The sequence below is a fragment of the Taeniopygia guttata genome, chromosome Z, assembly GCF_048771995.1.
Source record: "Taeniopygia guttata chromosome Z, bTaeGut7.mat, whole genome shotgun sequence".
Classification (NCBI taxonomy): domain Eukaryota; kingdom Metazoa; phylum Chordata; class Aves; order Passeriformes; family Estrildidae; genus Taeniopygia; species Taeniopygia guttata.
The window spans coordinates 3,372,707-3,400,314 of NC_133063.1; the positions used below are offsets into that span (position 1 = coordinate 3,372,707).

Genomic DNA, 27,608 nt, shown 5'->3' on the forward strand with positions numbered 1-27,608 from the left:
CTCAAAAAACCCCCCAAAAAAACCCAAAAAAATCCTAAAAAAACCCAAAAAAATCCCACGTAAAATCCACAAAAAACCCTAAAAAAATCGCCAAGAAAACAAAAAAAAACCCCTTAAAAAAGCAAAAAATCCCCAAAAAACGCCCCAAAAAACCCCTAAAAAAACCGAAAAAAAAAAACAAAAAAACCCCAAAAAACCCAAAAAAACCTGACCTCGGACAGGAGCCCTGAGCTGGGACAGGAGCTGTGAGCTGGGACAGGAGCCCTGAGCTGGGACAGGAGCTGTGAGCTGGGACAGGAGCCCTGAGCTGGGACAGGAGCTGTGAGCTGGGACAGGAGCTGTGAGCTGGGACAGGAGCTGTGAGCTGGGACAGGAGCCCTGAGCTGGGACAGGAGCCCTGAGCTGGGACAGGAGCCCTGAGCTGGGACAGGAGCTGTGAGCTGGGACAGGAGCTGTGAGCTGGGACAGGAGCTGTGAGCTGGGACAGGAGCCCTGAGCTGGGACAGGAGCTGTGAGCTGGGACAGGAGCTGTGAGCTGGGACAGGAGCCCTGAGCTGGGACAGGAGCTGTGAGCTGGGACAGGAGCTGTGAGCTGGGACAGGAGCCCTGAGCTGGGACAGGAGCCCTGAGCTGGGACAGGAGCTGTGAGCTGGGACAGGAGCTGTGAGCTGGGACAGGAGCTGTGAGCTGGGACAGGAGCTGTGAGCTGGGACAGGAGCTGTGAGCTGGGACAGGAGCCCTGAGCTGGGACAGGAGCTGTGAGCTGGGACAGGAGCTGTGAGCTGGGACAGGAGCTGTGAGCTGGGACAGGAGCCCTGAGCTGGGACAGGAGCCCTGAGCTGGGACAGGAGCTGTGAGCTGGGACAGGAGCCCTGAGCTGGGACAGGAGCCCTGAGCTGGGACAGGAGCTGTGAGCTGGGACAGGAGCTGTGAGCTGGGACAGGAGCTGTGAGCTGGGACAGGAGCCCTGAGCTGGGACAGGAGCTGTGAGCTGGGACAGGAGCCCTGAGCTGGGACAGGAGCTGTGAGCTGGGACAGGAGCTGTGAGCTGGGACAACCAAAAAAACCCAAAAATACCCCAAAAAAACCCCAAAAAAAAACCCCAAAAAAACCCCAAAACCCCCCCAAAACCCCCAAAAAACCCCCCAAAAACCCCCAAATAACACCCCAAAAAACTCCCAAAAAAACCCCAAAAAAACCTAAAAAAGCCAAAAAAATCCCCCAAAAAACCCAAAAAAACCCCCAAAAAACACCCAAAAATCCCCCAAAAACCGCAAAAAAAATCACTAAAAAACCTCAAAAAAACTAAAAAAAAACCCTCAAAAAAAACACTAAAATCCCCAAAAAACCCCCAATAAAACCCAAAAATACCCCAAAAAAAACCCAAAAAAAACCCCAAAAAAACCCCAAAACCCCCCCAAAACCCCCAAAAAACCCCCCAAAAACCCCCAAATAACACCCCAAAAAACTCCCAAAAAAACCCCAAAAAAACCTAAAAAAGCCAAAAAATCCCCCAAAAAACCCAAAAAACCCCCAAAAAACACCCAAAAATCCCCCAAAAACCGCAAAAAAAATCACTAAAAAACCTCAAAAAAAACTAAAAAAAAACCCTCAAAAAAACCACTAAAATCCCCAAAAAACCCCCAATAAAACCCAAAAAAAACCCCAAAAACAAACCAAAAAAACCCCAAGAAAACCCCAAAAAAAACCACAAAAAACCCCTTAAAACCCCCAAAATACAGCAAAAAAACCCAAACCTCCCCCCCAAAAAAACCTCAAAACCCCCAAAAACACTAAAAGTACCCTGAAAAAAGACCCCAAAAAACCCCAAAACCCCCCCCAAAAAAACCCAAGAAAACCCCAAAAAAACCCCAAAAGAACCTCCCAAAAATCCAAAAAAAACCACCAAGAAACCCCAAGCAAGCCCAAAAATCCCAAAAAAAACCCCAAAAAACTCCCAAAAAACGCCTCAAAAAAACTATAAAAAACCCAAAAAAACCCCCAAAAACTGCCAAAAAAACCCCAAAAAACCCAAAACAACCTGACTTTGGACAGGAGCCCTGAGCTGGGACAGGAGCCCTGAGCTGGGACAGGAGCCCTGAGCTGGGACAGGAGCTGTGAGCTGGGACAGGAGCTGTGAGCTGGGACAGGAGCTGTGAGCTGGGACAGGAGCTGTGAGCTGGGACAGGAGCCCTGAGCTGGGACAGGAGCTGTGAGCTGGGACAGGAGCTGTGAGCTGGGACAGGAGCTGTGAGCTGGGACAGGAGCTGTGAGCTGGGACAGGAGCCCTGAGCTGGGACAGGAGCTGTGAGCTGGGACAGGAGCTGTGAGCTGGGACAGGAGCTGTGAGCTGGGACAGGAGCTGTGAGCTGGGACAGGAGCTGTGAGCTGGGACAGGAGCTGTGAGCTGGGACAGGAGCTGTGAGCTGGGACAACCAAAAAAACCCAAAAATACCCCCAAAAAAACCAAAAAAACCCCCAAAAACCCCCAAATAACACTCCAAAAAACCCAAAAAACCCAAAAAAATCCCAAACAAACCCAAAAAAATCCCCAAAAAAACCCCAATAAAGCCCAAAAAAACCCCAAAAAAACCCAAAAAATCCCCCCAAAAGAAGTCCAAAGAAAACCCCAAAACCAGCAAAAAACCCAAAAAATCCTAGAAAGACCTCAAGAAAACCCCCAAAAAAACCCCAAAAAACCCAAACCTCCCCCCCAAAAAAAAACCCCAAAACCCCAAAAACACTGAAATTACCCTGAAAAAAATCCCAAAAAACCCCCAAAAAAACTCCAAAAAACCCCCAAGAAAACCCAAAAAAACCCCAAAAAAACTCCCAAAAAAACCCCCAAAAAACAAAAAAAAAACCCTAAAAAAACCAAAAAAAATTCCCCAAAAATCCCCCAAAAACCCTAAGAAAACTCCAAGAAAGCCACCAAACAAGAAAAAAAAACCCCTTAAAAAAACAAAAAAATACCGAAAAAAACCCCAAAAAACTCCCAAAAAACGCTAAAAAAAACCCTAAAAAACCCAAAAAAACCCAAAAAACCCCAAAAAAACCCGACCTCGGACAGGAGCCCTGAGCTGGGACAGGAGCCCTGAGCTGGGACAGGAGCTGTGAGCTGGGACAGGAGCTGTGAGCTGGGACAGGAGCTGTGAGCTGGGACAGGAGCTGTGAGCTGGGACAGGAGCCCTGAGCTGGGACAGGAGCTGTGAGCTGGGACAGGAGCTGTGAGCTGGGACAGGAGCTGTGAGCTGGGACAGGAGCTGTGAGCTGGGACAGGAGCTGTGAGCTGGGACAGGAGCTGTGAGCTGGGACAGGAGCTGTGAGCTGGGACAGGAGCTGTGAGCTGGGACAGGAGCTGTGAGCTGGGACAGGAGCCCTGAGCTGGGACAGGAGCCCTGAGCTGGGACAGGAGCTGTGAGCTGGGACAGGAGCTGTGAGCTGGGACAGGAGCTGTGAGCTGGGACAGGAGCTGTGAGCTGGGACAGGAGCTGTGAGCTGGGACAGGAGCTGTGAGCTGGGACAGGAGCTGTGAGCTGGGACAGGAGCTGTGAGCTGGGACAGGAGCCCTGAGCTGGGACAGGAGCCCTGAGCTGGGACAGGAGCTGTGAGCTGGGACAGGAGCCCTGAGCTGGGACAGGAGCCCTGAGCTGGGACAGGAGCTGTGAGCTGGGACAGGAGCTGTGAGCTGGGACAGGAGCCCTGAGCTGGGACAGGAGCTGTGAGCTGGGACAGGAGCTGTGAGCTGGGACAGGAGCTGTGAGCTGGGACAGGAGCCCTGAGCTGGGACAGGAGCTGTGAGCTGGGACAGGAGCCCTGAGCTGGGACAGGAGCTGTGAGCTGGGACAGGAGCTGTGAGCTGGGACAGGAGCTGTGAGCTGGGACAGGAGCTGTGAGCTGGGACAGGAGCTGTGAGCTGGGACAGGAGCTGTGAGCTGGGACAACCAAAAAAACCCAAAAATACCCCCAAAAAAACCAAAAAAACCCCCAAAAACCCCCAAATAACACTCCAAAAAACCCAAAAAACCCAAAAAAATCCCAAACAAACCCAAAAAAATCCCCAAAAAAACCCCAATAAAGCCCAAAAAAACCCCAAAAAAACCCAAAAAATCCCCCCAAAAGAAGTCCAAAGAAAACCCCAAAACCAGCAAAAAACCCAAAAAATCCTAGAAAGACCTCAAGAAAACCCCCAAAAAAACCCCAAAAAACCCAAACCTCCCCCCCAAAAAAAAACCCCAAAACCCCAAAAACACTGAAATTACCCTGAAAAAAATCCCAAAAAACCCCCAAAAAAACTCCAAAAAACCCCCAAGAAAACCCAAAAAAACCCCAAAAAAACTCCCAAAAAAACCCCCAAAAAACAAAAAAAAAACCCTAAAAAAACCAAAAAAAATTCCCCAAAAATCCCCCAAAAACCCTAAGAAAACTCCAAGAAAGCCACCAAACAAGAAAAAAAAACCCCTTAAAAAAACAAAAAAATACCGAAAAAAACCCCAAAAAACTCCCAAAAAACGCTAAAAAAAACCCTAAAAAACCCAAAAAAACCCAAAAAACCCCAAAAAAACCCGACCTCGGACAGGAGCCCTGAGCTGGGACAGGAGCCCTGAGCTGGGACAGGAGCTGTGAGCTGGGACAGGAGCTGTGAGCTGGGACAGGAGCTGTGAGCTGGGACAGGAGCTGTGAGCTGGGACAGGAGCCCTGAGCTGGGACAGGAGCTGTGAGCTGGGACAGGAGCTGTGAGCTGGGACAGGAGCTGTGAGCTGGGACAGGAGCTGTGAGCTGGGACAGGAGCCCTGAGCTGGGACAGGAGCTGTGAGCTGGGACAGGAGCTGTGAGCTGGGACAGGAGCTGTGAGCTGGGACAGGAGCCCTGAGCTGGGACAGGAGCCCTGAGCTGGGACAGGAGCCCTGAGCTGGGACAGGAGCTGTGAGCTGGGACAGGAGCCCTGAGCTGGGACAGGAGCTGTGAGCTGGGACAGGAGCCCTGAGCTGGGACAGGAGCTGTGAGCTGGGACAGGAGCTGTGAGCTGGGACAGGAGCCCTGAGCTGGGACAGGAGCTGTGAGCTGGGACAGGAGCCCTGAGCTGGGACAGGAGCTGTGAGCTGGGACAGGAGCTGTGAGCTGGGACAGGAGCCCTGAGCTGGGACAGGAGCTGTGAGCTGGGACAGGAGCCCTGAGCTGGGACAGGAGCTGTGAGCTGGGACAGGAGCCCTGAGCTGGGACAGGAGCTGTGAGCTGGGACAGGAGCCCTGAGCTGGGACAGGAGCCCTGAGCTGGGACAGGAGCTGTGAGCTGGGACAGGAGCCCTGAGCTGGGACAGGAGCCCTGAGCTGGGACAGGAGCTGTGAGCTGGGACAGGAGCTGTGAGCTGGGACAGGAGCCCTGAGCTGGGACAGGAGCTGTGAGCTGGGACAGGAGCCCTGAGCTGGGACAGGAGCTGTGAGCTGGGACAGGAGCTGTGAGCTGGGACAGGAGCTGTGAGCTGGGACAGGAGCTGTGAGCTGGGACAGGAGCTGTGAGCTGGGACAGGAGCTGTGAGCTGGGACAGGAGCTGTGAGCTGGGACAGGAGCTGTGAGCTGGGACAGGAGCTGTGAGCTGGGACAGGAGCCCTGAGCTGGGACAGGAGCCCTGAGCTGGGACAGGAGCTGTGAGCTGGGACAGGAGCTGTGAGCTGGGACAGGAGCCCTGAGCTGGGACAGGAGCCCTGAGCTGGGACAGGAGCTGTGAGCTGGGACAGGAGCCCTGAGCTGGGACAGGAGCTGTGAGCTGGGACAGGAGCTGTGAGCTGGGACAGGAGCTGTGAGCTGGGACAGGAGCTGTGAGCTGGGACAGGAGCTGTGAGCTGGGACAGGAGCCCTGAGCTGGGACAGGAGCTGTGAGCTGGGACAGGAGCTGTGAGCTGGGACAGGAGCTGTGAGCTGGGACAGGAGCTGTGAGCTGGGACAGGAGCTGTGAGCTGGGACAGGAGCTGTGAGCTGGGACAGGAGCCCTGAGCTGGGACAGGAGCTGTGAGCTGGGACAGGAGCTGTGAGCTGGGACAGGAGCCCTGAGCTGGGACAGGAGCCCTGAGCTGGGACAGGAGCCCTGAGCTGGGACAGGAGCCCTGAGCTGGGACAGGAGCCCTGAGCTGGGACAGGAGCTGTGAGCTGGGACAGGAGCTGTGAGCTGGGACAGGAGCTGTGAGCTGGGACAGAATCCATCACTAACACACTCTTTAGGGATCTCTCACTAACACCCTCTCAGATCCCACAGCACTAACCCCAGTGCGGACAGCGGGGCCATGTCCGCCGGGCACAGTCCGGCTGTGTATCCTTTAGGAGATAACACCACAAAGTTCTCTATGGTTACGGAGCGGTTCTGTGTTCCCCTCAGGCACACCGCGGTCTGGGACGGGCCGGGCAGGCGCTGCCGAAGGGATCGCGGCTTATCGCGGGGAAAAGGGGTTATAAGCAGGGCAGGGAAGCTGTGGCGGTGCCGGAGGGACGGGGAATGACTCCCTGAGGGGATCCGGGCCCGGCGGGACTGACTTTACCTGTGCGAGGCCGCCGTGAGGGGCGGCGGGCAGGCCGGGGCCTCCGCCCCCAGGCTCGGCGGGGCGGGGCGGCGCTGCGGGCAGGGCAGCCGGTGTTGGCAGGGCAGCCGGGCGGGGCTGCGGCCGTGCCCGCGGTCCGGCGCTGCCCGTGCCCGTGCCCGTTCCGCTGTTTGCCGTTTGCCGCTCTCCGCCTTCTCCGCTCGGTGCCGCCGCCGCCGCCGACGCGTCCGGGCCGCCCGTGCCGCGCATGCGCCACATCCGGGTCCCGCGGCGCCTGCGCGGCGGCCCGAGGGGCGCGGGCGGGCGCGTTGTGTTTGTGGTTTGCGGGCGGCGCGCTGCGGCCAGCGGCGGGCGGGCGGGCAGGTCCGTGCTGAGATACCGGCGGTCCTGTGGGTCCCAATGGATCCCGGGGATCGACAGGGATCCCAGGGGATCCCAGGGGATCCACAGCGTGCCGCGGGATCACACAGCGTGCCACGGGATCCCGCAGTGATCCCAGGGGATCCACAGTGACCCCAGGGGATCCACAGCGTCCCACAGCATGCCCTGGGATCCCACAGTGATCCCAGTGATCCCACAGTGATCCCAGGGGATCCACAGTGACCCCAGGGGATCACACGGGATTCCACAGGGATCCCAGGGGATCCCAGGGGATCCACAGTGTCCCACGGGATTCACAGTGATCCCAGGGAATCCACAGCGTGCCCCGGGATCCCACGGGATCCCATGGGATCCCACAGCGTACCACGGGGTGACACAGTGTCCCACAGGGTCCCACTGAATCCTACAGCGTCCCACGGCGTCCCACGGGATCCCACAGCATCCCATGGGATCCCACTGGGTCCCACTGCATCCGACTGGATCCCACGGGATCCCACAGGATCTCACATTATCCCACATGATGCCACTGGATCCAATGGGATCTCTGAGCATTCCACGGGATCCCACAGCATCCCACCGAGTCCCACTGGATCCAGTGGGATCCGGCAGCATCCCACGGGATCCCACAGGATCCCACAGCGTCCCATGGGATCCCACAGCATCCCAGGGGATCCCACAGTGTCCCACGGGATCCCACAGCATCCCACTGGGTCCCACTGGATCTCACTGGGTCTCACTGGATCCCACAGTGTCCCACAGTGTTCCACAGCTTCCCAGGGGATCCCACAGCATCCCACAGCGTCCCACTGGATCTCACTGGATCCCATAGGATTCCACGGCGTCCCACTGGATCCCACAGCATCCTATGGCATGTTACTGGATCCCACTGGATCCGATGGGATCTCCCAGTGTCCCACTGGATCCCACGGGATCCCACTGGATCTCACAGCGTCCCACTGGGTCCCAGTGGATCCCACGGGATCCCGCTGGATGCAGGACACCCCCACAGGACCAGGAGTGCGGGCAGTGCCCCCTCCCCACCCTGCCAGCCCCCGGAGCTCTCCGGGACACGTCCCGACCTCCTGGGACACTTCAGGGATCGGGATCCCACCACCTCCCTGGCAGTTCCAGTTCCTGAGCCCCTTTCCATGGGGAAATTCCTGCTGCTGCCCACCCTGAGCCTGCCCTGGCCCAGCCTGAGGCCGTTCCCTCTCCTCCTGTCCCTGTTCCCTGGGGCGATCCCAAATCCTCCCCAACTGTCCCCTCCTGGCAGGGAATTCCAGAGAGGGAAAAGATCCCTGGGGATCCTCCTTTGCTCCAGGCTGAGCCCCCTCAGCTCCCTCAGGAACTCTCCAGCCCCTTCCCATCTCCCTCAGGAACTCTCCAGCCCCTTCCCAGCTCCCTCAGGGATTCTCCAGCCCCTTCCCAGCTCCCTCAGGGATTCTCCAGCCCCTTCCCAGCTCCCTCAGGAACTCTCCAGCCCCTTCCCAGCTCCCTCAGGAACTCTCCAGCCCCTTCCCAGCTCCCTCAGGAACTCTCCAGCCCCTTCCCAGCTCCCTCAGGAACTCTCCAGCCCCTTCCCAGCTCCTTCAGAGATTCTCCCTAGATGGAATTGGAGTCAGAATGCACAGGGGCGGCTTCTCAGGGTTGTTGATTTTCTCTTAGTACAGCGTTTTTTCTCCAGGGGCTGTTCTGCATCCAGCAGGTCGGTCCACACAGACTCCCCCCTTGGGACGGTGTTTATTTTATACCAAAACCTGCCTCTTTTTGTTTAAAATAATGTAAATATAGTTTCTAGTATCTGTCATTTATGTTGGGCAGCGTGTCTGTGCCTTAAACCAACAGAAAAGGAGAAGGAGAAGGAGAAGGAGGAGAAGGAGAAGGAGAAGGAGAAGGAGAAGGAGAAGGAGAAGGAGAAGGAGAAGGAGAAGGAGAAGGAGAAGGAGAAGGAGAAGGAGAAGGAGAAGGAGAAGGAGAAGGAGAAGGAGAAGGAGAAGGAGGAGGAGGAGGAGGAGGAGAAGGAGAAGGAGAAGGAGAAGGAGAGGGAGAAGAAGGAGAAGTGCTCCAACGCCACTGCCTCCAGCTGCCGATCACTGCATTCCCATTATTAATAATAACAATAATGAATTTAATTATGAATGCAAATCAACAATTCGGCATTAATAACACAAAATGCACTCGGCTGTCCCAGCGGCTCTGTGCCAAACCGCGGATTTCAGGCAGAGCCGGGCCAGTCCTGCCAGCTCGCCAGAACACACATTTCTGCGACCAAACCGCGCCAGGTGAATAATTAACGCGCTGCTCCTTACAAACAAACGTAGCGCAGTGAGACACAACTCCTTCTAAAGCCTGGTAAAAAAAGAACAGAAAAAAACCAAAATCATAACAGCAACAAACAAATCAAAACAAAACCCCAAAATAACCCAAAAATACCCCCACAACAACAACAAACTGCTGTCACAAAATCCTTCACATCTCCTTCCCTCTTCCTTCCTACTTCCCACACCGTGAAAAGCTTCTGCAGTTTTAATAAGTCCTGCGGGTAACAACTAAAACACCAAAAAGGAACTAAACTTAGAGGAACTCTTCCAGGAAGGCACAAGGGTGTTTAAAACCTGTTATTCGAAGCTTAAAAATAATTTAAAAAGTCTTCATTTAAACGCCCAGAACTTGCTAAAGCTCTGTCTGCTATCAGGGGAAATTCTCAGGCACATCTGGGTGAGTGCAGAGGAATTTTCCTCTCTGGAAATGAGGAAATGATTAATGGAAAGAAAAATTCATTGAGAAAAATGTAAAATCAGGGGTTGGGCTGTTGATGGTGTAACACCAGGGTTGGGCTGTGTTTGGGTGTCACACCAGGGTTGGGCTGTGTTTGGGTGTCACACCAGGGGTTGGGCTGTGTTTGGGTGTCACACCAGGGTTGGGCTGTGTTTGGGTGTCACACCAGGGTTGGGCTGTGTTTGGGTGTCACACCAGGGTTGGGCTGTGTTTGGGTGTCACACCAGGGTTGGGCTGTTGATGGTGTCACACCAGGGTTGGGCTGTGTTTGGGTGTCACACCAGGGTTGGGCTGTGTTTGGGTGTCACACCAGGGTTGGGCTGTGTTTGGGTGTCACACCAGGGTTGGGCTGTGTTTGGGTGTCACACCAGGGTTGGGCTGTTGATGGTGTCACACCAGGGTTGGGCGGTGTTTGGGTGTCACACCAGGGTTGGGCTGTGTTTGGGTGTCACACCAGGGTTGGGCTGTGTTTGGGTGTCACACCAGGGTTGGGCTGTGTTTGGGTGTCACACCAGGGTTGGGCTGTTGATGGTGTCACACCAGGGTTGGGCTGTTGATGGTGTCACACCAGGGTTGGGCTGTGTTTGGGTGTCACACCAGGGTTGGGCTGTTGATGGTGTCACACCAGGGTTGGGCTGTGTTTGGGTGTCACACCAGGGTTGGGCTGTTGATGGTGTCACACCAGGGTTGGGCTGTTGATGGTGTCACAGCAGGGTTGGGCTGTGTTTGGGTGTCACACCAGGGTTGGGCTGTTGATGGTGTCACACCAGGGTTGGGCTGTGTTTGGGTGTCACACCAGGGTTGGGCTGTTGATGGTGTCACACCAGGGTTGGGCTGTTGATGGTGTCACACCAGGGTTGGGCTGTGTTTGGGTGTCACACCAGGGTTGGGCTGTGTTTGGGTGTCACACCAGGGTTGGGCTGTGTTTGGGTGTCACACCAGGGTTGGGCTGTGTTTGGGTGTCACACCAGGGTTGGGCTGTGTTTGGGTGTCACACCAGGGGTTGGGCTGTTGATGGTGTCACACCAGGGTTGGGCTGTGTTTGGGTGTCACACCAGGGTTGGGCTGTGTTTGGGTGTCACACCAGGGTTGGGCTGTTGATGGTGTCACACCAGGGTTGGGCTGTTGATGGTGTCACACCAGGGTTGGGCTGTGTTTGGGTGTCACACCAGGGTTGGGCTGTGTTTGGGTGTCACACCAGGGTTGGGCTGTGTTTGGGTGTCACACCAGGGTTGGGCTGTGTTTGGGTGTCACACCAGGGTTGGGCTGTGTTTGGGTGTCACACCAGGGGTTGGGCTGTGTTTGGGTGTCACACCAGGGTTGGGCTGTGTTTGGGTGTAACACCAGGGTTGGGCTGTTGATGGTGTCACACCAGGGTTGGGCTGTGTTTGGGTGTGGGTTGGGCTGTGTTTGGGTGTCACACCAGGGTTGGGCTGTTGATGGTGTCACACCAGGGTTGGGCTGTGTTTGGGTGTCACACCAGGGTTGGGCTGTGTTTGGGTGTCACACCAGGGTTGGGCTGTTGATGGTGTCACACCAGGGTTGGGCTGTGTTTGGGTGTCACACCAGGGTTGGGCTGTGTTTGGGTGTCACACCAGGGTTGGGCTGTGTTTGGGTGTCACACCAGGGTTGGGCTGTTGATGGTGTCACACCAGGGTTGGGCTGTGTTTGGGTGTCACACCAGGGTTGGGCTGTGTTTGGGTGTCACACCAGGGTTGGGCTGTGTTTGGGTGTCACACCAGGGTTGGGCTGTTGATGGTGTCACACCAGGGTTGGGCTGTGTTTGGGTGTCACACCAGGGTTGGGCTGTGTTTGGGTGTCACACCAGGGTTGGGCTGTGTTTGGGTGTCACACCAGGGGTTGGGCTGTGTTTGGGTGTCACACCAGGGTTGGGCTGTGTTTGGGTGTCACACCAGGGTTGGGCTGTGTTTGGGTGTAAAATCATTGGTTTCTGCTGTTTGGGTGTAAAACCTTCAGGATTTTGGTTTTCTAAGTTAAAGTTTAGCCTAAAACACAGGATTTGATTTGAGATTTTGGAAAATGTTTCTAAACTTAACTGTTAACAGTAAGAATGTGGATTTATAGTTTAAAGCAGGGACTCATTAAGTAAAGATTAGACTTTTAAAAATTAAGATATAGAAGAAATAAAAGTAGTCATAAAAATAATCAAGAAATTTAAAATACAGTACTGGAAGTTTGTGTGTTATAATTAACTAAAAACTTACACTGTAGCATGAATCTGCAAGATAAAATATTCAGATTATTGTCTTGTTGGCAGTGGTTTATTATTTAATTTATATTTAAGAGGTGTGTTATAGATGGGTTCAAGATGGAGGGTACAGGGTGTTGTCTCAAGTTCCTTTCTTTTCTCTTCTTCGGTTTGGGTATCTTGTAATTGGGTAGAAAAATCTGCATTCATTGGGATCTCTGTGGTCACAAAGTCCTCGTTTTTCACTGTTTCATTGGGATCTGATTATAAAGTCCTTGTTTTTCACTGTTTCACTGGGATCTCCTTATGAATCCTTGTTTTTCACTTTTTCATTGGGATCTCCTTATGAATCCTTGTTTTTCATTGTTTCACTGGGATCTCCTTATGAATCCTTGTTTTTCATTATTTCACTGGGATCTCCTTATGAATCCTTGTTTTTCACTGTTTCATTGGCATCTCCTTAAGAAGTCCTCGTTTTTCACTTTTTCATTGGGATATGATTTTAAAGTCCTTGTTTTTCACTGTTTCGCTGGGATCTCCTTATGAATCCTTGTTTTTCACTGTTTCACTGGGATCTCTGTGGTCACAAAGTCCTCGTTTTTCACTTTTTCATTAGGATCTGATTATAAAGTCCTTGGTTTTCACTGTTTCATTGGTATCTCCTTATGAAGTCCTTGTTTTCCACTGTTTCATTGGGATCTCTGTGGTCACAAAGTCCTCGTTTTTCACTGTTTCACTGGAATCTCCTTATGAAGTCCTTGTTTTTCACTATTTCATTGGCATCTCCTTAAGAAGTCCTCGTTTTTCACTTTTTAATTGGGATCTGTTTTTAAAGTCCTTGTTTTTCACTGTTTCACTGGGATCTCCTTATGAATCCTTGTTTTTCACTATTTCATTGGCATCTCCTTAAGAAGTCCTCGTTTTTCACTTTTTAATTGGGATCTGTTTTTAAAGTCCTTGTTTTTCACTGTTTCACTGGGATCTCCTTATGAATCCGTGTTTTTCACTGTTTAATTGGGATCTCTGTGGTCACAAAGTCCTTGTTTTTCACTGTTTCATTGGGATCTGATTATAAAGCCCTTGTTTTTCAGTTTCACTGGGATCTCCTTATGAATCCGTGTTTTTCACTGTTTCACTGGGATCTCTGTGGTCCCAAAGTCCTTGTTTTTCACTGTTTCATTGGGATCTCCTTATGAATCCTTGTTTTTCACTGTTTCATTGGGATCTCCTTATGAAGTCCTTGTTTTTCACCGTTTCACTGGGATCTCCTTATGAATCCTTGTTTTTCACTTTTTCACTGGGATCTCCTTATGAATCCTTGTTTTTCACTTTTTCATTGGGATCTGATTATAAAGTCCTTGTTTTTCACTGTTTCATTGGGATCTCCTTATGAAGTCCTTGTTTTTCACTGTTTCATTGGGATCTGATTATAAAGTCCTCGTTTTTCACTGTTTCATTGGGATCTCCTTATGAATCCTTGTTTTTCACTGTTTCACTGGGATCTCTGTGGTCACAAAGTCCTTGTTTTTCACTGTTTCATTGGGATCTCCTTAAGAAGTCCTTGTTTTTCACCGTTTCAGCGGTATCTCGATGGTCATGAAGTCCTCGGCCAGCGTCACCTCCTGTCCATCCAGCATGGCCTCTGCCTGTCTCTTGAGCCGGCCGAGGTCGTCGGGCCGGTACCGCTGGCTGAAGTGGGTCAGCACCAGCCTGCGGGCGCAGCAGCACCGGGCGAACCGCGCGGCCGCGCCGGGCGTGCTGTGCCCGCGCTCCCGCGCCAGCTCCTGCATTCCGTCCTCCAGCGTGGCCTCGTGCACCAGCACGTCCGCCCCCCGGCACAGCCGCTCGGCCGCCGGCCCCACGGGCCCCGAGCAGTCGCCCAGGACGCAGACCTTCCTGCCGGGCACGGGCGCGCCCAGCACGTCGCCGGGACGCACCGTCGCGCCGCTCTCCAGGACGACGGCGGCGCCGCGCTTCAGCTGCCCGTACAAAGGGCCTGGCGGGACTCCTGGCAGGCAAAGCAAACAGCTCGTAAGCGCTGCACTCATCATCTCCTTATACCGGTGTCGGCTTTAAAAACACCATTTCAGGTGTGCGGGACATAAAGCTGACTCACTGGAAAAAAGCACAACCTCACTATAAAAATTGACCGGTATTTCCGATGTTTTGTAGAAATTAAGAGGTTGCAACCTTAGCAGGGAGTGTGTTTGAAGAAAATCATGGAATGCTAGAACGGCTGGGGTTGGAAGGCGCCTCAAAGTTCATCCTGCCATGGGCAGGGACACCTTCCACTGTCCTGGAGTGCTTCAGCCTGGGCTTGGACACTCCCAGGGATGGGGCAGCCACAGGGAAACTGCTCAGGAAACTATATAAAAAAACACCAATTATTCTGCTCCTATTAAAGTCAAGAAAATCATGCAAATACACCGGCCATGTGTTTTCCTGAAGGCCGCGCTGAGCTGTTTAAACTCTGGCACCTGAGCTTGTCAGCTGCTCCCAGCATGAACACGGTCTGTGATACACCCTGGCACTGGTGTTACACACTGGCTCAGAGTGACAAAATGCCTTCGACAGAAAATGGAAAATTGAGTTAAAACAGGCTGCAGAGAGAGACAGCAGCTCTGATTTGCTAGAACACCTAGGAAGGTGATCATGAAAGAAGTAAAAAGAGGACAAATAAGTCAAAGTAGCTACCGAGGTCTTTCAGTTTCTGCACGTTGAGCTTCCCAGGCCGGGGCTTTTCTTCCAGCACGAAGCCGAAGGAGGGCACGCGGTGGAAGAGGCGGAACGCTCTCACCACCAGCTGCTCATCCTCCAGCAGCAGGTAGGAGTCTTCTCCTGGCTCCAGGTGCAGGACTCTCCCTGGAGGCGCCTGGGCAAGCGTCTCGCCTCGGTCCAAGCCCGAAAAGTCCCTGAATTCTTCCGGGGGACACTGGTCCCGCGTGGGGACCAGCTCGTGGACGGTGTAGGGGAAGAGGATCTGGGAGTGGGACAGCTCCAGGCTCCTCCAGAGGAAGCTCCGCAGTCCCAGGGGCCCGTAAATATCAACGGGCGCTTTGCTGGCGTCGGGGCTGCTCTGGAGGCTGAGCGTGCACAGCAGCCCAGGAAGTCCGAAAATGTGGTCGCCGTGAAGGTGAGTGATGAAAATCTTGGTAATTTTGGCTGTGGAACGGAACAGGAAAAGACAAAGCCAGGAAAAGACAGGAAAATAAACGTTGAAACAATTCAGAAACGATCCGCAGTTTGGCAAGTGTTTGAAATAAAGGGAGGAGGGAAATTAACACCAGTGCTTAACAAATAAATCCCAAACCAAAAGATATTTCTTTCCCCCTGCACACCAGGGAGATTTTGGCCTGATATGACAAGAAAAGGCTGCAGAGATGCAAGGTTTAGCTCCTTCTAAGCCAGGCAGGGAATGGGCCTGGCTGGTGACATCTGCATGAGAAATGCAACTCTTACAGGAAAACTGTGGACTAACGAGGAACACAATGAGGAACTTGTGTTGCTCCTCCTTTTGACTTTAGCCCATGAAATGAACAAAATAAATAAAAAAAAAACCAAATCAGCATGCAGTTTTGATTTCAGAGCTTTTAAGAGGCAAGAGCCCCACCATTGCTGACTGGTTGGTTTAAAACAAGAGAGAAAATTGCTCTGTAAACGTCTGGGCTTTATTTCGTGCCTGGGCTGTGTCTCCCCAGCTGGGTCCTGCCCTGGCTGGGTCCGAGGAGCCCAGAACACTCCCTCGTTGCAGACACACATCCTTTAAGCAGCCTGCCTGTCTCCTCTGCTGAGCTCCCACACAGCCAGGCATTTCCTCCAGCACCTGCTGGGACTGAGCCACAGGAATGACAGGATCTCCTTCTTTTGTTTTAAGGTGAATTCAGGAGACAATTTCATAGAGATTACTCCTCCACCTACCTGTCCTTAAATTCCCTAACAGGTTTTGGAAGAGCAGGAGCTTGTGTTTGTTTGTAACTGACAATTCATCCTCATTCCTTGGGAGACAGAAGCCAGCTGCTGCCACTGAGGACTGTGGAAGCACAGTGGGGTGAGACTTATTTCTGATTTATTTGCCAAAGGGTGAAAGTTCCCCCCAAAACACACAGCCTCGCTTGAAGAGAGACATTTACCCACGGGAAGGCTCACCGCAGGTTTATCTAGAGCCGCCTCCAGACAAACAAGAAACAAACCGTTCCTGTTTGCCGCTGCTCTGTGGGCTGCGCTGGCACTGCCGAGCCCGATAAATTAATTCAGTGTGTCTGCGGGAGGCTGTTCTCCACCACGGGGCGGTCAGAGCTGCCTGCGGAGCAGGTTGGGCAGTCCTGCAGCGGGGACACTTCGATGGGACCCCACCAAACCTCTCCTGTGCAGGTTGGGGCAGCCCTGCAGCGGGGACCCTTCGCCGGTGTCGGAATCTGTGGTATTGATGATTCCAAGATTGTAGAAAGTCTCTGTCTGTCAGCCCCGTTGCCAAAGCAGAAGCCACAATTCGTCTGTGCTGTTTCAAGGTTGTTTATTCTGTTTATCTCTAACATGTTCTGCTGCCCTGCCGCAGCTCTGTCCTGCAGGGCAGCGTGTGGGGCTCTGCCCTCAGTGGGATGGTACAAACATTAAATACCAGAAACTGCCTGTGCTGGATTTACAATAACGTGCCAATATCTGTCACCTACGTTGGACAGTGTGTCCCCAGCATAAACCAATAGAAAAATGCCAACACCACAGTGAAACATGGAGGGCATGAAGAAGGAGAAAAAGGACAAGACACACCCAATTCCTCCATCTTGTCCCCTCTGAACCCCTAATCTAGAATCCTAAAATTTTACTTTTGCACCCGTGTCACATTTAATTATTACTCATAACAAACACTCAGAGCTTGTAATTCATCCTGTAAGATTGAAAACTCTTTTCCATGGACAGAGATCACAGACAGTGTCTCTGGGGGCTCTGTCCAGGGGGGTTCCTGACCCCTGCCAGGGTCCCAGGGCAGCCAGAGGGAAGCCCTGGGTTCCCACACGCTGGGACCCTGCTGAACCTCTCCCATGCAGGTGGGGCAGCCCTGCAGTGGGGACACTTCACTGGGACCCCACCAAACCTCTCCACGCCACCCGGACAGCACAGACCTGCTCGGAGGTGGCTCCTCATCAGCTGCGTCTGCGTCCCCTCGCCGCAGTCGAAGAGCCAGCAGTGCCCGTCCCGGCGCAGCAGCAGCGCCGAGGCGCCACGGGCCGGGCTCGGGAAGGCAGAGCCCGTGCCCAGGAAGGTCAGCTCCAGGGACATCCCGGCGGTGGCACCTGCAACACACACCAAGGATGCGGGGATGGGACGCTCCAGGGCACGGCTGGAGCTGGGCCAGGAGGAAAAGCCTGGATTTGGGAAAGATCCTTCCCCAGAGGTGCTGGCACTGCCCAGGCTCCCCAGGGAATGGGCACTGCCAGAGCTCCAGGAGCCTTTGGACAGCGCTGCCAGGGATGCCCAGGGTGGGATTGTTGGGGGTCTGTGCAGGGCCATGGAATGGGCACTGCCAGAGCTCCAGGAGCCTTTGGACAGCGCTGCCAGGGATGCCCAGGGTGGGATTGTTGGGGTGCCTGTGCTGTGATTCGATGTATTTATGCAGTGAAACCAACAAACATTTTTGTTTGAAGGCACCCTCCACAGTTCAAACTCCCTTTCCCTTAAAACATAAAAGTAAAACCTGCCTAGAGCAGGATAAGACTTTCAGACAACACATTCTTTACAAGTGGAGATTTCCTTCTTATGTCGCTGGAAGGCTGCAAACACACAGCCCAAGCCCGGATTTGCCGTGGCTGCCCCTGGATCCCTGGCAGTGCCCAAGGCCGGGCTGGATGGGGCTGGAATAGGCTGGGACAGTGGGAGGTGTCCCTGCCCCATGGCAGGGGTGGCACTGGATGGGCTTTGGGGTCCCTCTGACCCAAACTATTCTGGGATTCTGGAATTCCAAAGCAAGCGCTCTCTTCCCAAACCATTCCGGGATTCAGAATTCCAAAATCAAGCACTCTCTTCCCAAACCATTCCGGGATTCTGGAATTCCAAAGCAAGCACTCCCTTCCCAAACCATCCAAAAGCAAGCACTCTCTTCCCAAAGCAAGCACTCCCTTCCCAAACCATTCTGGGATTCTGGAATTCCAAAATCAAGCACTCTCTTCCCAAACCATTCCGGGATTCTGGAATTCCAAAAGCAAACTCTTTCCCCGCTGGGCCAGCAGGGAACACCAAGGTGCAACCTGCCCTTGGGCGAGCCGCGGTTCATGTCCACCTCAAACCAAAACATGGAAATAAACACTCCGCAAACGCTGATATTTGCATTTCCCTTTCCCCCTGTGTAAAACCACGGAATCCTACAAGAACTGAAGGGTTTGGGCTGGAAGTTACCTGGAAAAGCCCCGCAATCCCACCTCCCGTTACCTGGAAAACCCCCGCAATCCAACCCCCCGTTACCTGGAAAAGCCCCGCAATCCAACCTCCCTGACTTTCCCCGTGCCAGGGCCTGCCCAGGCTCACACCCAGCAATCCCGATTCCCAGGGAATTCCCAGCGGGAGGCATTATTCCCTGTGTGCGGTCCCGGCCTGCCTGTCCCCAGCGCCCCTCAGAGCCCGCCCGCAGCGCCGTGAGGCGCGGCCCGTGAGGACGGCCGGGCCGAGTCCCCTCAGCGAGCGCGGCCGGGCCCGGGGCACACGGCCCGGGATGAGGGCCCCGCTCCCTGTTCCCCGCTCCCCGGGACTGGTTCGGGTCCCATCCCGCTCCCCGGGGTCGTTTCGGGTCCCATCTCGCTCCAGATCCGCTCCCATTCCCGGCCTCACCTCCTCTCCCCGCCCGGGCGGCGCGGCGGGGCGGGCCGGCAGCGAGAGGCCGCCCTGAGGGAAGGCGGGAACTGCCCCTCAGAGCGGCTGACGCGTCACAAAACGCCTCAAATTACACCTCAATTTGCATTAAATGATAAATGTTGGAGCTGCACCCGGGATCAGCCCAGGCTGGGGATGAGCAGAGCTGGGAGAAGGAGCTGGGGGTGCTGTGGGTGAGAGCTGGACCTGCCCCAGCCTGAACCCCCCTGCCCTGGGCTGATCCCCAGCGTGGTTCTGCCCCTCTGCCCCTGTGCTCAGGGCTGTTCCCCTGCACAAGAGAAGCTCCAGGGAGAGCTCAGAGCCCCTGCCAGGGCCTCAAGGGGCTCCAGGAGAGCTGCAGAGGGACTGGGGACAAGGCAGGCAGGGACAGCACACAGGGAATGGCTCCCACTGCCAGAGGGCAGGGACAGATGGGATATTGGGAATTAGGAATTGCTGGCTGGGAGGGTGGGCAGGCCCTGGCACAGGGTGCCCAGAGCAGCTGTGGCTGCCCCTGGATCCCTGGAAGTGTCCAAGGCCAGGTTGGATGGGGCTTGGAATAACCTGGGACAGTGGAAGGTGTCCCTGCACATGGCAGTCGATGGAACAGAACGAGCTTTAAGGTCCCTTCCAACTCAAACCATCCTCTGATTCCATGATTCTAGGAAAAGACCTTAGAGATCATCACATGTAACCATCTACAAAGCACCTTGGCAAAGGGACTTTTCCCAATCCTGGACAGATCAATCATTTTTCCTTTTGATTTGTTGGTGTTTTTTTAGTTTAAAAAGCATCAGGTACAACTTAGGCAAAGGGAATGCATTTTACTAAGAAAATAGAAGACTAGAACACACATTTCAATAGAGTTACAACGTTATAAAGTAGGAAGAAACCCCAACCACTTCACATTTTACATACAGTTTTAGTTTCAGCTGGGCAGTGACCCTCCCAGGCACAGCCAACCCCGCACGGATCAGGCTGGAACTGTTCTCACAAGTGCCGCGGCAGGCTCACATCGATTTGCGTAAGGCCAGGTATGTTTAAGGTATAAACAAATGCAGATTACTTTGCTGTTTTGTTGACAAAGCCGCCATCGTTTGCGCCGAGAGTGTTTTTATTCCCGTTAGGAAGGATCTGGCTGGAGAATGGATGAGACGAAGCGGATGGAGCGCGGGGAGCTGGCGTGTCGGGGAGCAGGAGGTGCTGACAGAAGCTCCCTGCCCAGCTGCCGCGGTGCCAGGGGCGAGTCCTGCCATCCCCACGGAGAACGGGAAGCACGGGGAGGGTCAGCCGGACTGAAACCCGGGTGGGAGCTGTACAATAGTGATCCCCACTCTCCCACAGGAACAGTCGCCGCGGAGGGCCGCCACCCAGAAACTAAAAATTGTATCGTTCGTCTTCGCGGGTACTACCGGAGTGAGACAGAGTTACTTTATCCCCGTAAAACAGCGTGCTGGAAACAACAGTACAAGAGGAAGGACACGCGCCGACCGCAGTTACGCACCGCTCTGCAGGTGAAGTGTCGCTTGGTTTGAAGCTTGGGAAACGAACACAACGGATCAGGACGCACCACTGTCCGCAAATGTAACCGAGAACTCGTGCCACGCTCACACTGGGGTGTTCAAAATGTATCAGACACGACATTTCAATCGTCTCCTCCTACCCCAGCAGAGGCTTCAGGGACACACAAACCTGTGCAACAGCTTTTAACAAAACCACAGTATTTTATAAAGAAAGGCTGTGCTTCCTTAGATACCTTCACACTCCTACAGGCTGCTGCCAAGAGGCTCAGTCCTGCTCCTGCTGATTTTAAGGAGCAAGGATTGGACAAATCCTGGAGAAGACTGACCTCAGCGAAGCTCCTGATCCTCTCAGAGGGGTTCTGCATACCCCAAGGAGACATGGAAGACAGTCTTTTATAAAATCATTTGGAGGGCAAGTCACGGGCGCTGTGTGACAAGCTACAACACCAAAGGTGGTCCTTTAGGTGACGTATTTTTGTAACTTACACTATGTAACGTGACAAAATGCATCCTGGTGACACCTGTTTCCCTTTGCGTACTGCCTAAGAGAATTTTCTGTACAGATAAAGACCAGTAAGGTTATTGTTTTGAATAAAACAGCCAACAGAAAAAAATCATGTTAAGTAGAATATGAAAAAGGAAACTGGTTCCTTACTAGCCAGCAAGATTAGCAGTTGTAATTAGTTCAAGGATTAATTGTACCTGAAGGAAAACTGAACGTGAATCTAGGTATCTTAAAATTCTATGCATCAAAAAGAAATAATCCTGGAGAAGACTAAAGAGAGAGTGAAACAGACTTGTAACTCCGTGAGCTGACAGGTTACCTGTAGCCAACAGGAAAAACAAGGGGGGCACACTGAAGGGAAAAATCCACCAGACCAGACCCCCAGCACACCCCAGGGCCGCTCCTGAGGGCCCGCAGCTCTTTAGGGACTGCTTTTCCCAGGATTTCCTTCCAAGGGAAGCCGCTTCCCCAAGCTACAGCTTTTCCTGGGGGCTACCGGGGCCCCTGGCTACAGACAGCAGCTGCAACCCTTGGAAACAAAACAGACTGAGGGGTGGGTGTGGATCCTTATTCCCTGTGATTGCTCTCAGCTGGGACACGAGGTCGGTGCATTTTGGGTGCTTTTGTTACTCGTCTGCCTGACTGGCTGCGTGTGCTCCCAGTGCTCCAGAATCCAGTGGTGCAGAACTCCACTGGCACAACACAACAGGCTTCGGAAGGCAAAAATAACGCGTACATCGAATAAATAATTTCTTTCTCAGTAAGATCACTAATTTAAATACGATACAAACAAGGCATAGCAAAAATAGGCGAAAGAAAGCAATCTGTAAAAACATCCTATGTGTGTGTTGGTGTCTTTTGTACATTCACCTGCAAGTGCGAGCTCCCGCCCACGTGCACGCCAGCACTCGGCAGTGAAGCACTTCGAGCCCCACCACACAACACTTTTACCACAGTGTGAACACCACAGTTTTTTTCCCCACATCACTCTTTTCTGTGTTTATATAATCAGTCTTCTTTCCCCACACAGGGGAAGCCTTCTCAACACCTTCTCAAAATCACACACGAGTCTTTTCGTGAGGACAAGGGGGTGCGAGGGAGACAGCAACCTGGCTTAGACAAAACAGAATCTTGAAAGAATTAAAAACTTAAGTAAAGATCCTTTGGTGCATCGTTTTGCTTAAAATCTCCTTGCAAAATCTCTAAAAAGATTTCCATCAATTACTTCAGGTCCTACTTCTACTAGATAAAATTTATTCTGCAACAGCACATCTTTGTTTTTAAAAGCTATTGAGTGATTAGCACATTTTCAGGCTTCTCAAGGACAATTTGAACTAGCTCACATTTTTCCTGAGAACAGATTTCATGGAGTGATGAAAACAAAGCTGCAGACTTTGCTGCAGCCTCCACAGGTGTACATCTCGCTGCCCCTCAGGGAAACAGCAGCCAATGCCGCAAGGATGTCTGGACACGGGCATCTTTAAACATTTCACAAAACAGAAGACCCATCAAACTCTTGAAGTTGTCTTTAACTGCCCTTTTGTTTTTTTTCTATGACAAGTGGTCTCCCTTGATGTCACAGCTAATCCAGTGTGACAACACTGGAACGATTAGAAGACTGATTATAAAAGGCAGAAATAAATAATTCTGGAGATCAGCAGAGATGAGAGAGCTACAGTTCATCATCAAACACATGCAGCTAAAATATCATCGACAGAATTCTTGCCTGTGGTGCTGGCTCTAAGCTAGAAATGTTGTAATTTAAATTAATTTTGGAAGGCTCTCTCATCCCTGTGGCAGATGCCATCATCCGTACAGTTTATCAGGTACTTGGGAGGAATCAGGTGAAAAACAGGGGCGATAAAAACCGACAAAAACAAAAAAAAAAAAAAAAAGGCAACGAAATGAGCACAAATAAATTAGAGGAGTCAAAGATGGTGGTTACAGTTGGTCTGAGGAGGGGATCCCTGCAGAGTAGGAGGTGCTGCCTGCGGAGCGGGCGCGGGGCTGCGTCAGTGCACCTTGGACTCGGGCCAGTCGTACACGTCCGGCATGAAGGACTCGTACTCGTAGGTCCAGACCTTGGAGCGGATGTAGCGGTTCTTGTCGGCCGGCTCGGGGTAGTGGAAGGCCATGTTGTTGGCGTACAGGAACTCCATCACCTAAGGAGGGAACGGCACTGTTGCCTTTATTTCCACGCGGCCCCCGGGCCCCGTGGGTGGCCGGTGGTGAGCGGCGCATGCCGCTGCCCCGGCGTCTCTGCCGAGATTGCCAGGTAGCCGTGAGCTCGCTGTTGTGGGAACCCAGAGCTTCCCTCTGGCTGCCCTGGGACCCTGGCAAGGGTCAGGAACCCCCCTGGACAGAGCCCCGAGAGACACTGGCTGTGATCTCTGTCCGTGGAAAAGAGTTTTCAATCTTACAGGATGAATTACCAGCTCTGAGTGTTTGATATCAGTAATAATTAAGTGTGACACGGGTGCAAAAGTAAAATTTTAGGATTCTAGATTAGGGGTTCAGAGGGGACAAGATGGAGGAATTGGGTGTGTCTTGTCCTTTTTCTCCTTCTTCATGCCCTCCATGTTTCACTGTGGTGTTGGCATTTTTCTGTTGGTTCAGGCTGGGGACACACTGTCCAACGTAGGTGACAGATATTGGCACGTTATTGTAAATCCAGCACAGGTAGTTTGTGGTATTTAATGTTTGTACCATCCCACTGAGGGCAGAGCCCCACACGCTGCCCTGCAGGACAGAGCTGCGGCAGGGCAGCAGAACATGTTAGAGATAAACAGAATAAACAACCTTGAAACAGCACAGACCAATTATGGCTTCTGCTTTGGCAGCGGGGCTGACAGACAGAGACTTTCTACAATCTCGGAATCATCGATACCTCAGATTCCGACAATGCAGATGGAGAACTCCTCATATAATTAACTAAATTTTGTCAGCACCACAGGAGCAGCAGTGCTGATGTGCCGAGAAGAAAACTTTCCAAGTTCAGATTCACAAAGCCTTTTGCCTTTCACGCTCAGCAGAACGTGCGTGCTGAACGGACCAGCTCTGGAACAGGCGAATCTGCCATCCTCGGGGGTACAACAGCAAATTTGCCAGGAGAAAGAAGCAGCAGAAAAGCTGCTGGCTGGCAAAGGGGTGTCAGCCCGAGTAAATGATGCTCACAGCACCTAGCAGGTAGATTAATGAAAAGATGTGTGCTTGCCTCGTGGGCAAAACAGAGCTACCGGTCCAGGGACACATGGACAAAGCAGAGTTACCAATGGAGCAATGCACGACTGTTGGGAAGGGTAGATAAATATGATTGAGAACCACAATAGTACAGCCAGGACGAATATAATGCCCCCTACAGGCTGGACAATACCCTTACCTACAGGGGGATCCAAAAGCCAAATGGACTGTTCCATCTCACCCCCCAGAATGTATGGTTCACTCCACACCTGTAACCCTCCCCTGAACCATAAAGTGTCTGTGACCCCATTGGCCCAGGTCCTGTTCCAGCCCACCCTGGAGCCCCACTTGATAAGGGGTCTCCGGGGGGCTGGACGCTCTCTTGGATCTTCCCTTCTCCTCCTGGAGCGTCCTCCGGGAGTCCCTGCTCCCCTCTTTGTCTCTCCCCTCCCCCATCACCTCAGGCCCAGCCACGTGCTGCTACACAGCTCGAGGCAGGGCCTTTCTGCATCCTGAATAAACCTCACCCCCCAAGAGAACCAACAGAGATCTTGCTTGTATCCATCCGTGAAAACCCAATAAACGTCTTTACAGACTGGCGCCCAACGTGGGGCCATGCAGACCAAGGTAAGAAGTTAATATAAACAAAGCTTAGAAGCACAATAAATGGCTTTTGCTCCTTTGTCTTCTCTCCTCAGCACCTCCGTGTCTCTATATCCCCACACGGCTTAGATGGGATCTCAGAACTGAGTTTCAGGAATCAGAGGAGTGTGATTTTGGCCCATTGTGGCTGCCAAGCTGAAGCACACAACAAAGGGGAGGTTTTTATGCGCTTCTCTTATTGCAGGCACAAAGAACTGGGTGTTGCCCAAGCACATCATATTCAAGGGTCACACTGCGCAACTCAGCAGGTTAATGTACACATAAACCATTTTAGTGCAGTGCAATTTTATATTTCATACTCACCTTGACAGCAATATAAATAGAAACTTCCCTGATATTGGACAGCGGAGGATAAAGTCTTCCTTGGGCAAGCTCTTCATCTGTCAACTGCTCTGCCAAAGCCTGAGTCAGGGAGACAAACACTTTTAATTTGCTGCACCCCAAATGTGACTAACAACAAGCCAGAAGACCTGAGAGAAACACCAGAGTGCTCCCAAAGCACCGGCGCGAGGCACTCAGGATCTCAACATTTTCCATCTGAGGAACTGAGAATCAGCACGCTGTGACCGCAAGCATTTAGCAAAGCAAGCTCTGGTATTTTGGGGGATGAATCCCCCACAGCCCTGCTGCCACAGTCATTCACACGGGGACACACTGCCTACATCATCACAACTCCAGGGGAACCTCATTCGGGCTTCGTTTGATCAAAACACTTTTTTCCCCTCCCACTGTGGGGGTGATAGTAAAAGGGTTTTAAAATCGTGGGGATTTAGGGTTAAAAGGAAAAATCAGATTAGTAGGCCCTGGAAAAATAAACACCCTAAGCACATGGAGAACTTGTACTTGCTAGAACTGCACCTGTGTAGCTGGTACATGATAATGATATAATTGTTAGATGTGATGGTTGTTTAGTAATTAAATATTATTACTGTTTAATCATAAGAAGAATCATGAGAAACTGTGGTCAGGGACCTAAGAAAGATCACGAGAAACTCATGTCAATGTACACAATAGAACGATGTAAGTTTAATAATTAATATGTAAGTTATATAACGATAGAATATAAAATAGGTTCAGCTTGAAAGCCGTGTGGGAGTCAGATTTGGGTCTGTACCCGATTCCCAGAGCTCTCAATAACAGCACCTGCATGGAATCATATCCTGTGATTATTTGTGTTCCTAAACAATGTAAATTTAATAATTAATATGCAAATTAATATCAAAGTTATATCAGGATAGAATATAGAATAGGTTCAGCTTGAAAGCCGTGTGGGAGTCAGATTTGGGTCTGTACCCCTGATTCCAGAGCTCTCCATAAAAGCACCTGCAGGTAATGATATCCCATGATTATTTGTGTTCCTAAACAATGTAAATTTAATAACTAATATGCAAATTAATATCGAAGTTATATCAGGATAGAATATAGAACAGGTTCAGCTCGAAAGCCGTGTGGGAGTCAGATTTGGGGCTGCACCCTGATTCCCAGAGCTCTCCATAAAAGCACCTGCAGATAATGATATCCCGTGATTATTTGTGTTCCGGAACGCTGACAGAGGGACAAGCCAACAGACACCAAACAGGAAACCACTGTATTCCAGCAGGATTTGGGAAAAGTCACCCCTGCCATGTCAGGAGCCACAGGCTGCTCTGCCCCCAGACTCACCTTGGCAGCCTCCAGGAACACCTTGTCGCTGATGTGCCGGACGCTGCTGAGGATCACAGCCAGAGCCACGCCTGCAAGGACACCGCTGCCAGTCAGGGCCACGCGCTGTAAGTGCGCAGCCTGCTGCGAGGAGCTGCCAGCCACCTCAGCGTTACCCCTGAAAACCTCCCCGCAGCTTTCTGCACGCACCCACAGAGCCGTGGCACGGCTCGGGATAAGGAATCTCCCCCAGCCCTGCCCCGGGCAGCGACACTGCCACACTCACAGCACTGGCCACAGCAGCGCTTCCAGAACGGGCTGGAGCTTTGCAGCTCGGGGAGGAAAGGGGAAGGCACAGAAACATCCCCAGTGCTACTTTCCTACGCCCCCTGTGCAGATACAGCTTTAAGAACCACTGACTCTGAGAGTTAACACAACTTCAAGTGCGTATTAACCTCTGTTTTCTCCTTTCTGAAACGTAAACTTTAGGGCATTTAGAGATTTTGAGGAGCTAAGATTTTAGTTAGAAATAAGCCTTACTAGAGTTAATTAAAACAAGAATAATAAATGAGTAGGCCTTGATGAAGTTAGGAGTTAGTAGTTAACTAATAATTAATTGCTTGTCAGCACAATGTTTAGTTAGCTGGTTTATAATGAAGAATATAGAAACTGATTAATATCTTTTAGGAACATAAGACAATTGTGGCCTCCTCTGTTCTGAAACCAATTGAAGACAAGGAATGGGAGTTCCACCAAGAGTTCATTTGTCATATTGGCATTGAAAAGGTAGAAAGGTCAGAACGAGGAAGACTTCATTGACTTCCTCATTTTGGGACCCCTCCCCATGAAAGGGACCACCGACCCATTTCAAGGGACAAACTACGCATGCTTAATGGCTTTTGGAGTGATTAGCATACGAAGCGGGGAATGGGATGTACCAAAATTATGAATATGTATTTGTATTTTGTATATTCAATACTTGTATGGATAAAAAGACTCTGTAATCACCTGGAAGGGGCGGTATGTATTTGGGAGCGATCCCACACACAATAAACATACACTTTCTAACTTTAAACTGTTAGAGAGTTTTTGTCTGTCACAGTTGGATATCGCTACTAGATCAATATCCATATTTTTTTAATAAATCATTTCCTCCCCAAACAAGCAGCAGAACCACAATGCAGCAGCTTCCAAAGCCTTTAGTAACACCCTTTTGTTTTCTCAGCAGCATCCAGCTGGGTTTGCTCACTGTGCAGGCAGGTGCCCCACATCCACCCTGAACTGTCTGTCACCCAGCCACTCCTTTCCCCAGGCTCCGAAATGCGTGCTGCTTCACCAGCTGTGCCCCGCGCAGC

At 52.0% G+C, this 27,608-nt stretch overlaps 2 protein-coding genes and 1 long non-coding RNA gene across 7 annotated transcripts in view; 1 reads left to right on the forward strand and 2 right to left on the reverse strand.

Moving 5' to 3' along the window:
* The first annotated feature begins 12,997 nt into the window (after positions 1 to 12,997).
* Positions 12,998 to 13,335, forward strand: LOC140681773 (uncharacterized). Its single transcript, XR_012052951.1, has 2 exons — positions 12,998 to 13,137; positions 13,297 to 13,335. It is a non-coding gene; the product is annotated as an uncharacterized lncRNA (long non-coding RNA).
* Positions 13,313 to 18,853, reverse strand: ELAC1 (elaC ribonuclease Z 1). 4 transcript variants are annotated; one of them, XM_030258100.4, is made up of 4 exons: positions 18,721 to 18,853; positions 17,022 to 17,192; positions 14,596 to 15,063; positions 13,313 to 13,909 (listed from the first exon to the last, which is right to left on the reverse strand). In XM_030258100.4, exons 2-4 carry the CDS (start codon positions 17,176 to 17,178, stop codon positions 13,470 to 13,472), a joined length of 1,065 nt encoding a protein of 354 aa, XP_030113960.4. In that variant the 5' UTR covers positions 17,179 to 17,192; positions 18,721 to 18,853; the 3' UTR covers positions 13,313 to 13,469. The 4 variants fall into 4 exon arrangements, with proteins under 4 accessions (XP_030113960.4, XP_072778283.1, XP_072778282.1 ...); XM_072922182.1 differs by lacking the exon at positions 18,721 to 18,853 and adding an exon at positions 18,072 to 18,683; XM_072922181.1 differs by lacking the exon at positions 18,721 to 18,853 and having other exon boundaries at positions 17,022 to 17,868.
* A 692-nt stretch (positions 18,854 to 19,545) lies between these two features.
* ME2 (malic enzyme 2) overlaps positions 19,546 to 27,608 on the reverse strand; it is a 38,071-nt gene continuing 30,008 nt past the window's right edge. For both annotated transcript variants that reach the window (XM_002199613.6, XM_072921953.1), the window contains 3 exons: positions 26,275 to 26,345; positions 24,916 to 25,014; positions 19,546 to 22,931 (listed from right to left, as the gene is read on the reverse strand). In XM_002199613.6, the coding sequence (XP_002199649.1) occupies positions 22,782 to 22,931; positions 24,916 to 25,014; positions 26,275 to 26,345 (320 nt within the window). In that variant the 3' untranslated portion in view covers positions 19,546 to 22,781. The remainder of the gene's footprint in view (positions 22,932 to 24,915; positions 25,015 to 26,274; positions 26,346 to 27,608) is intronic.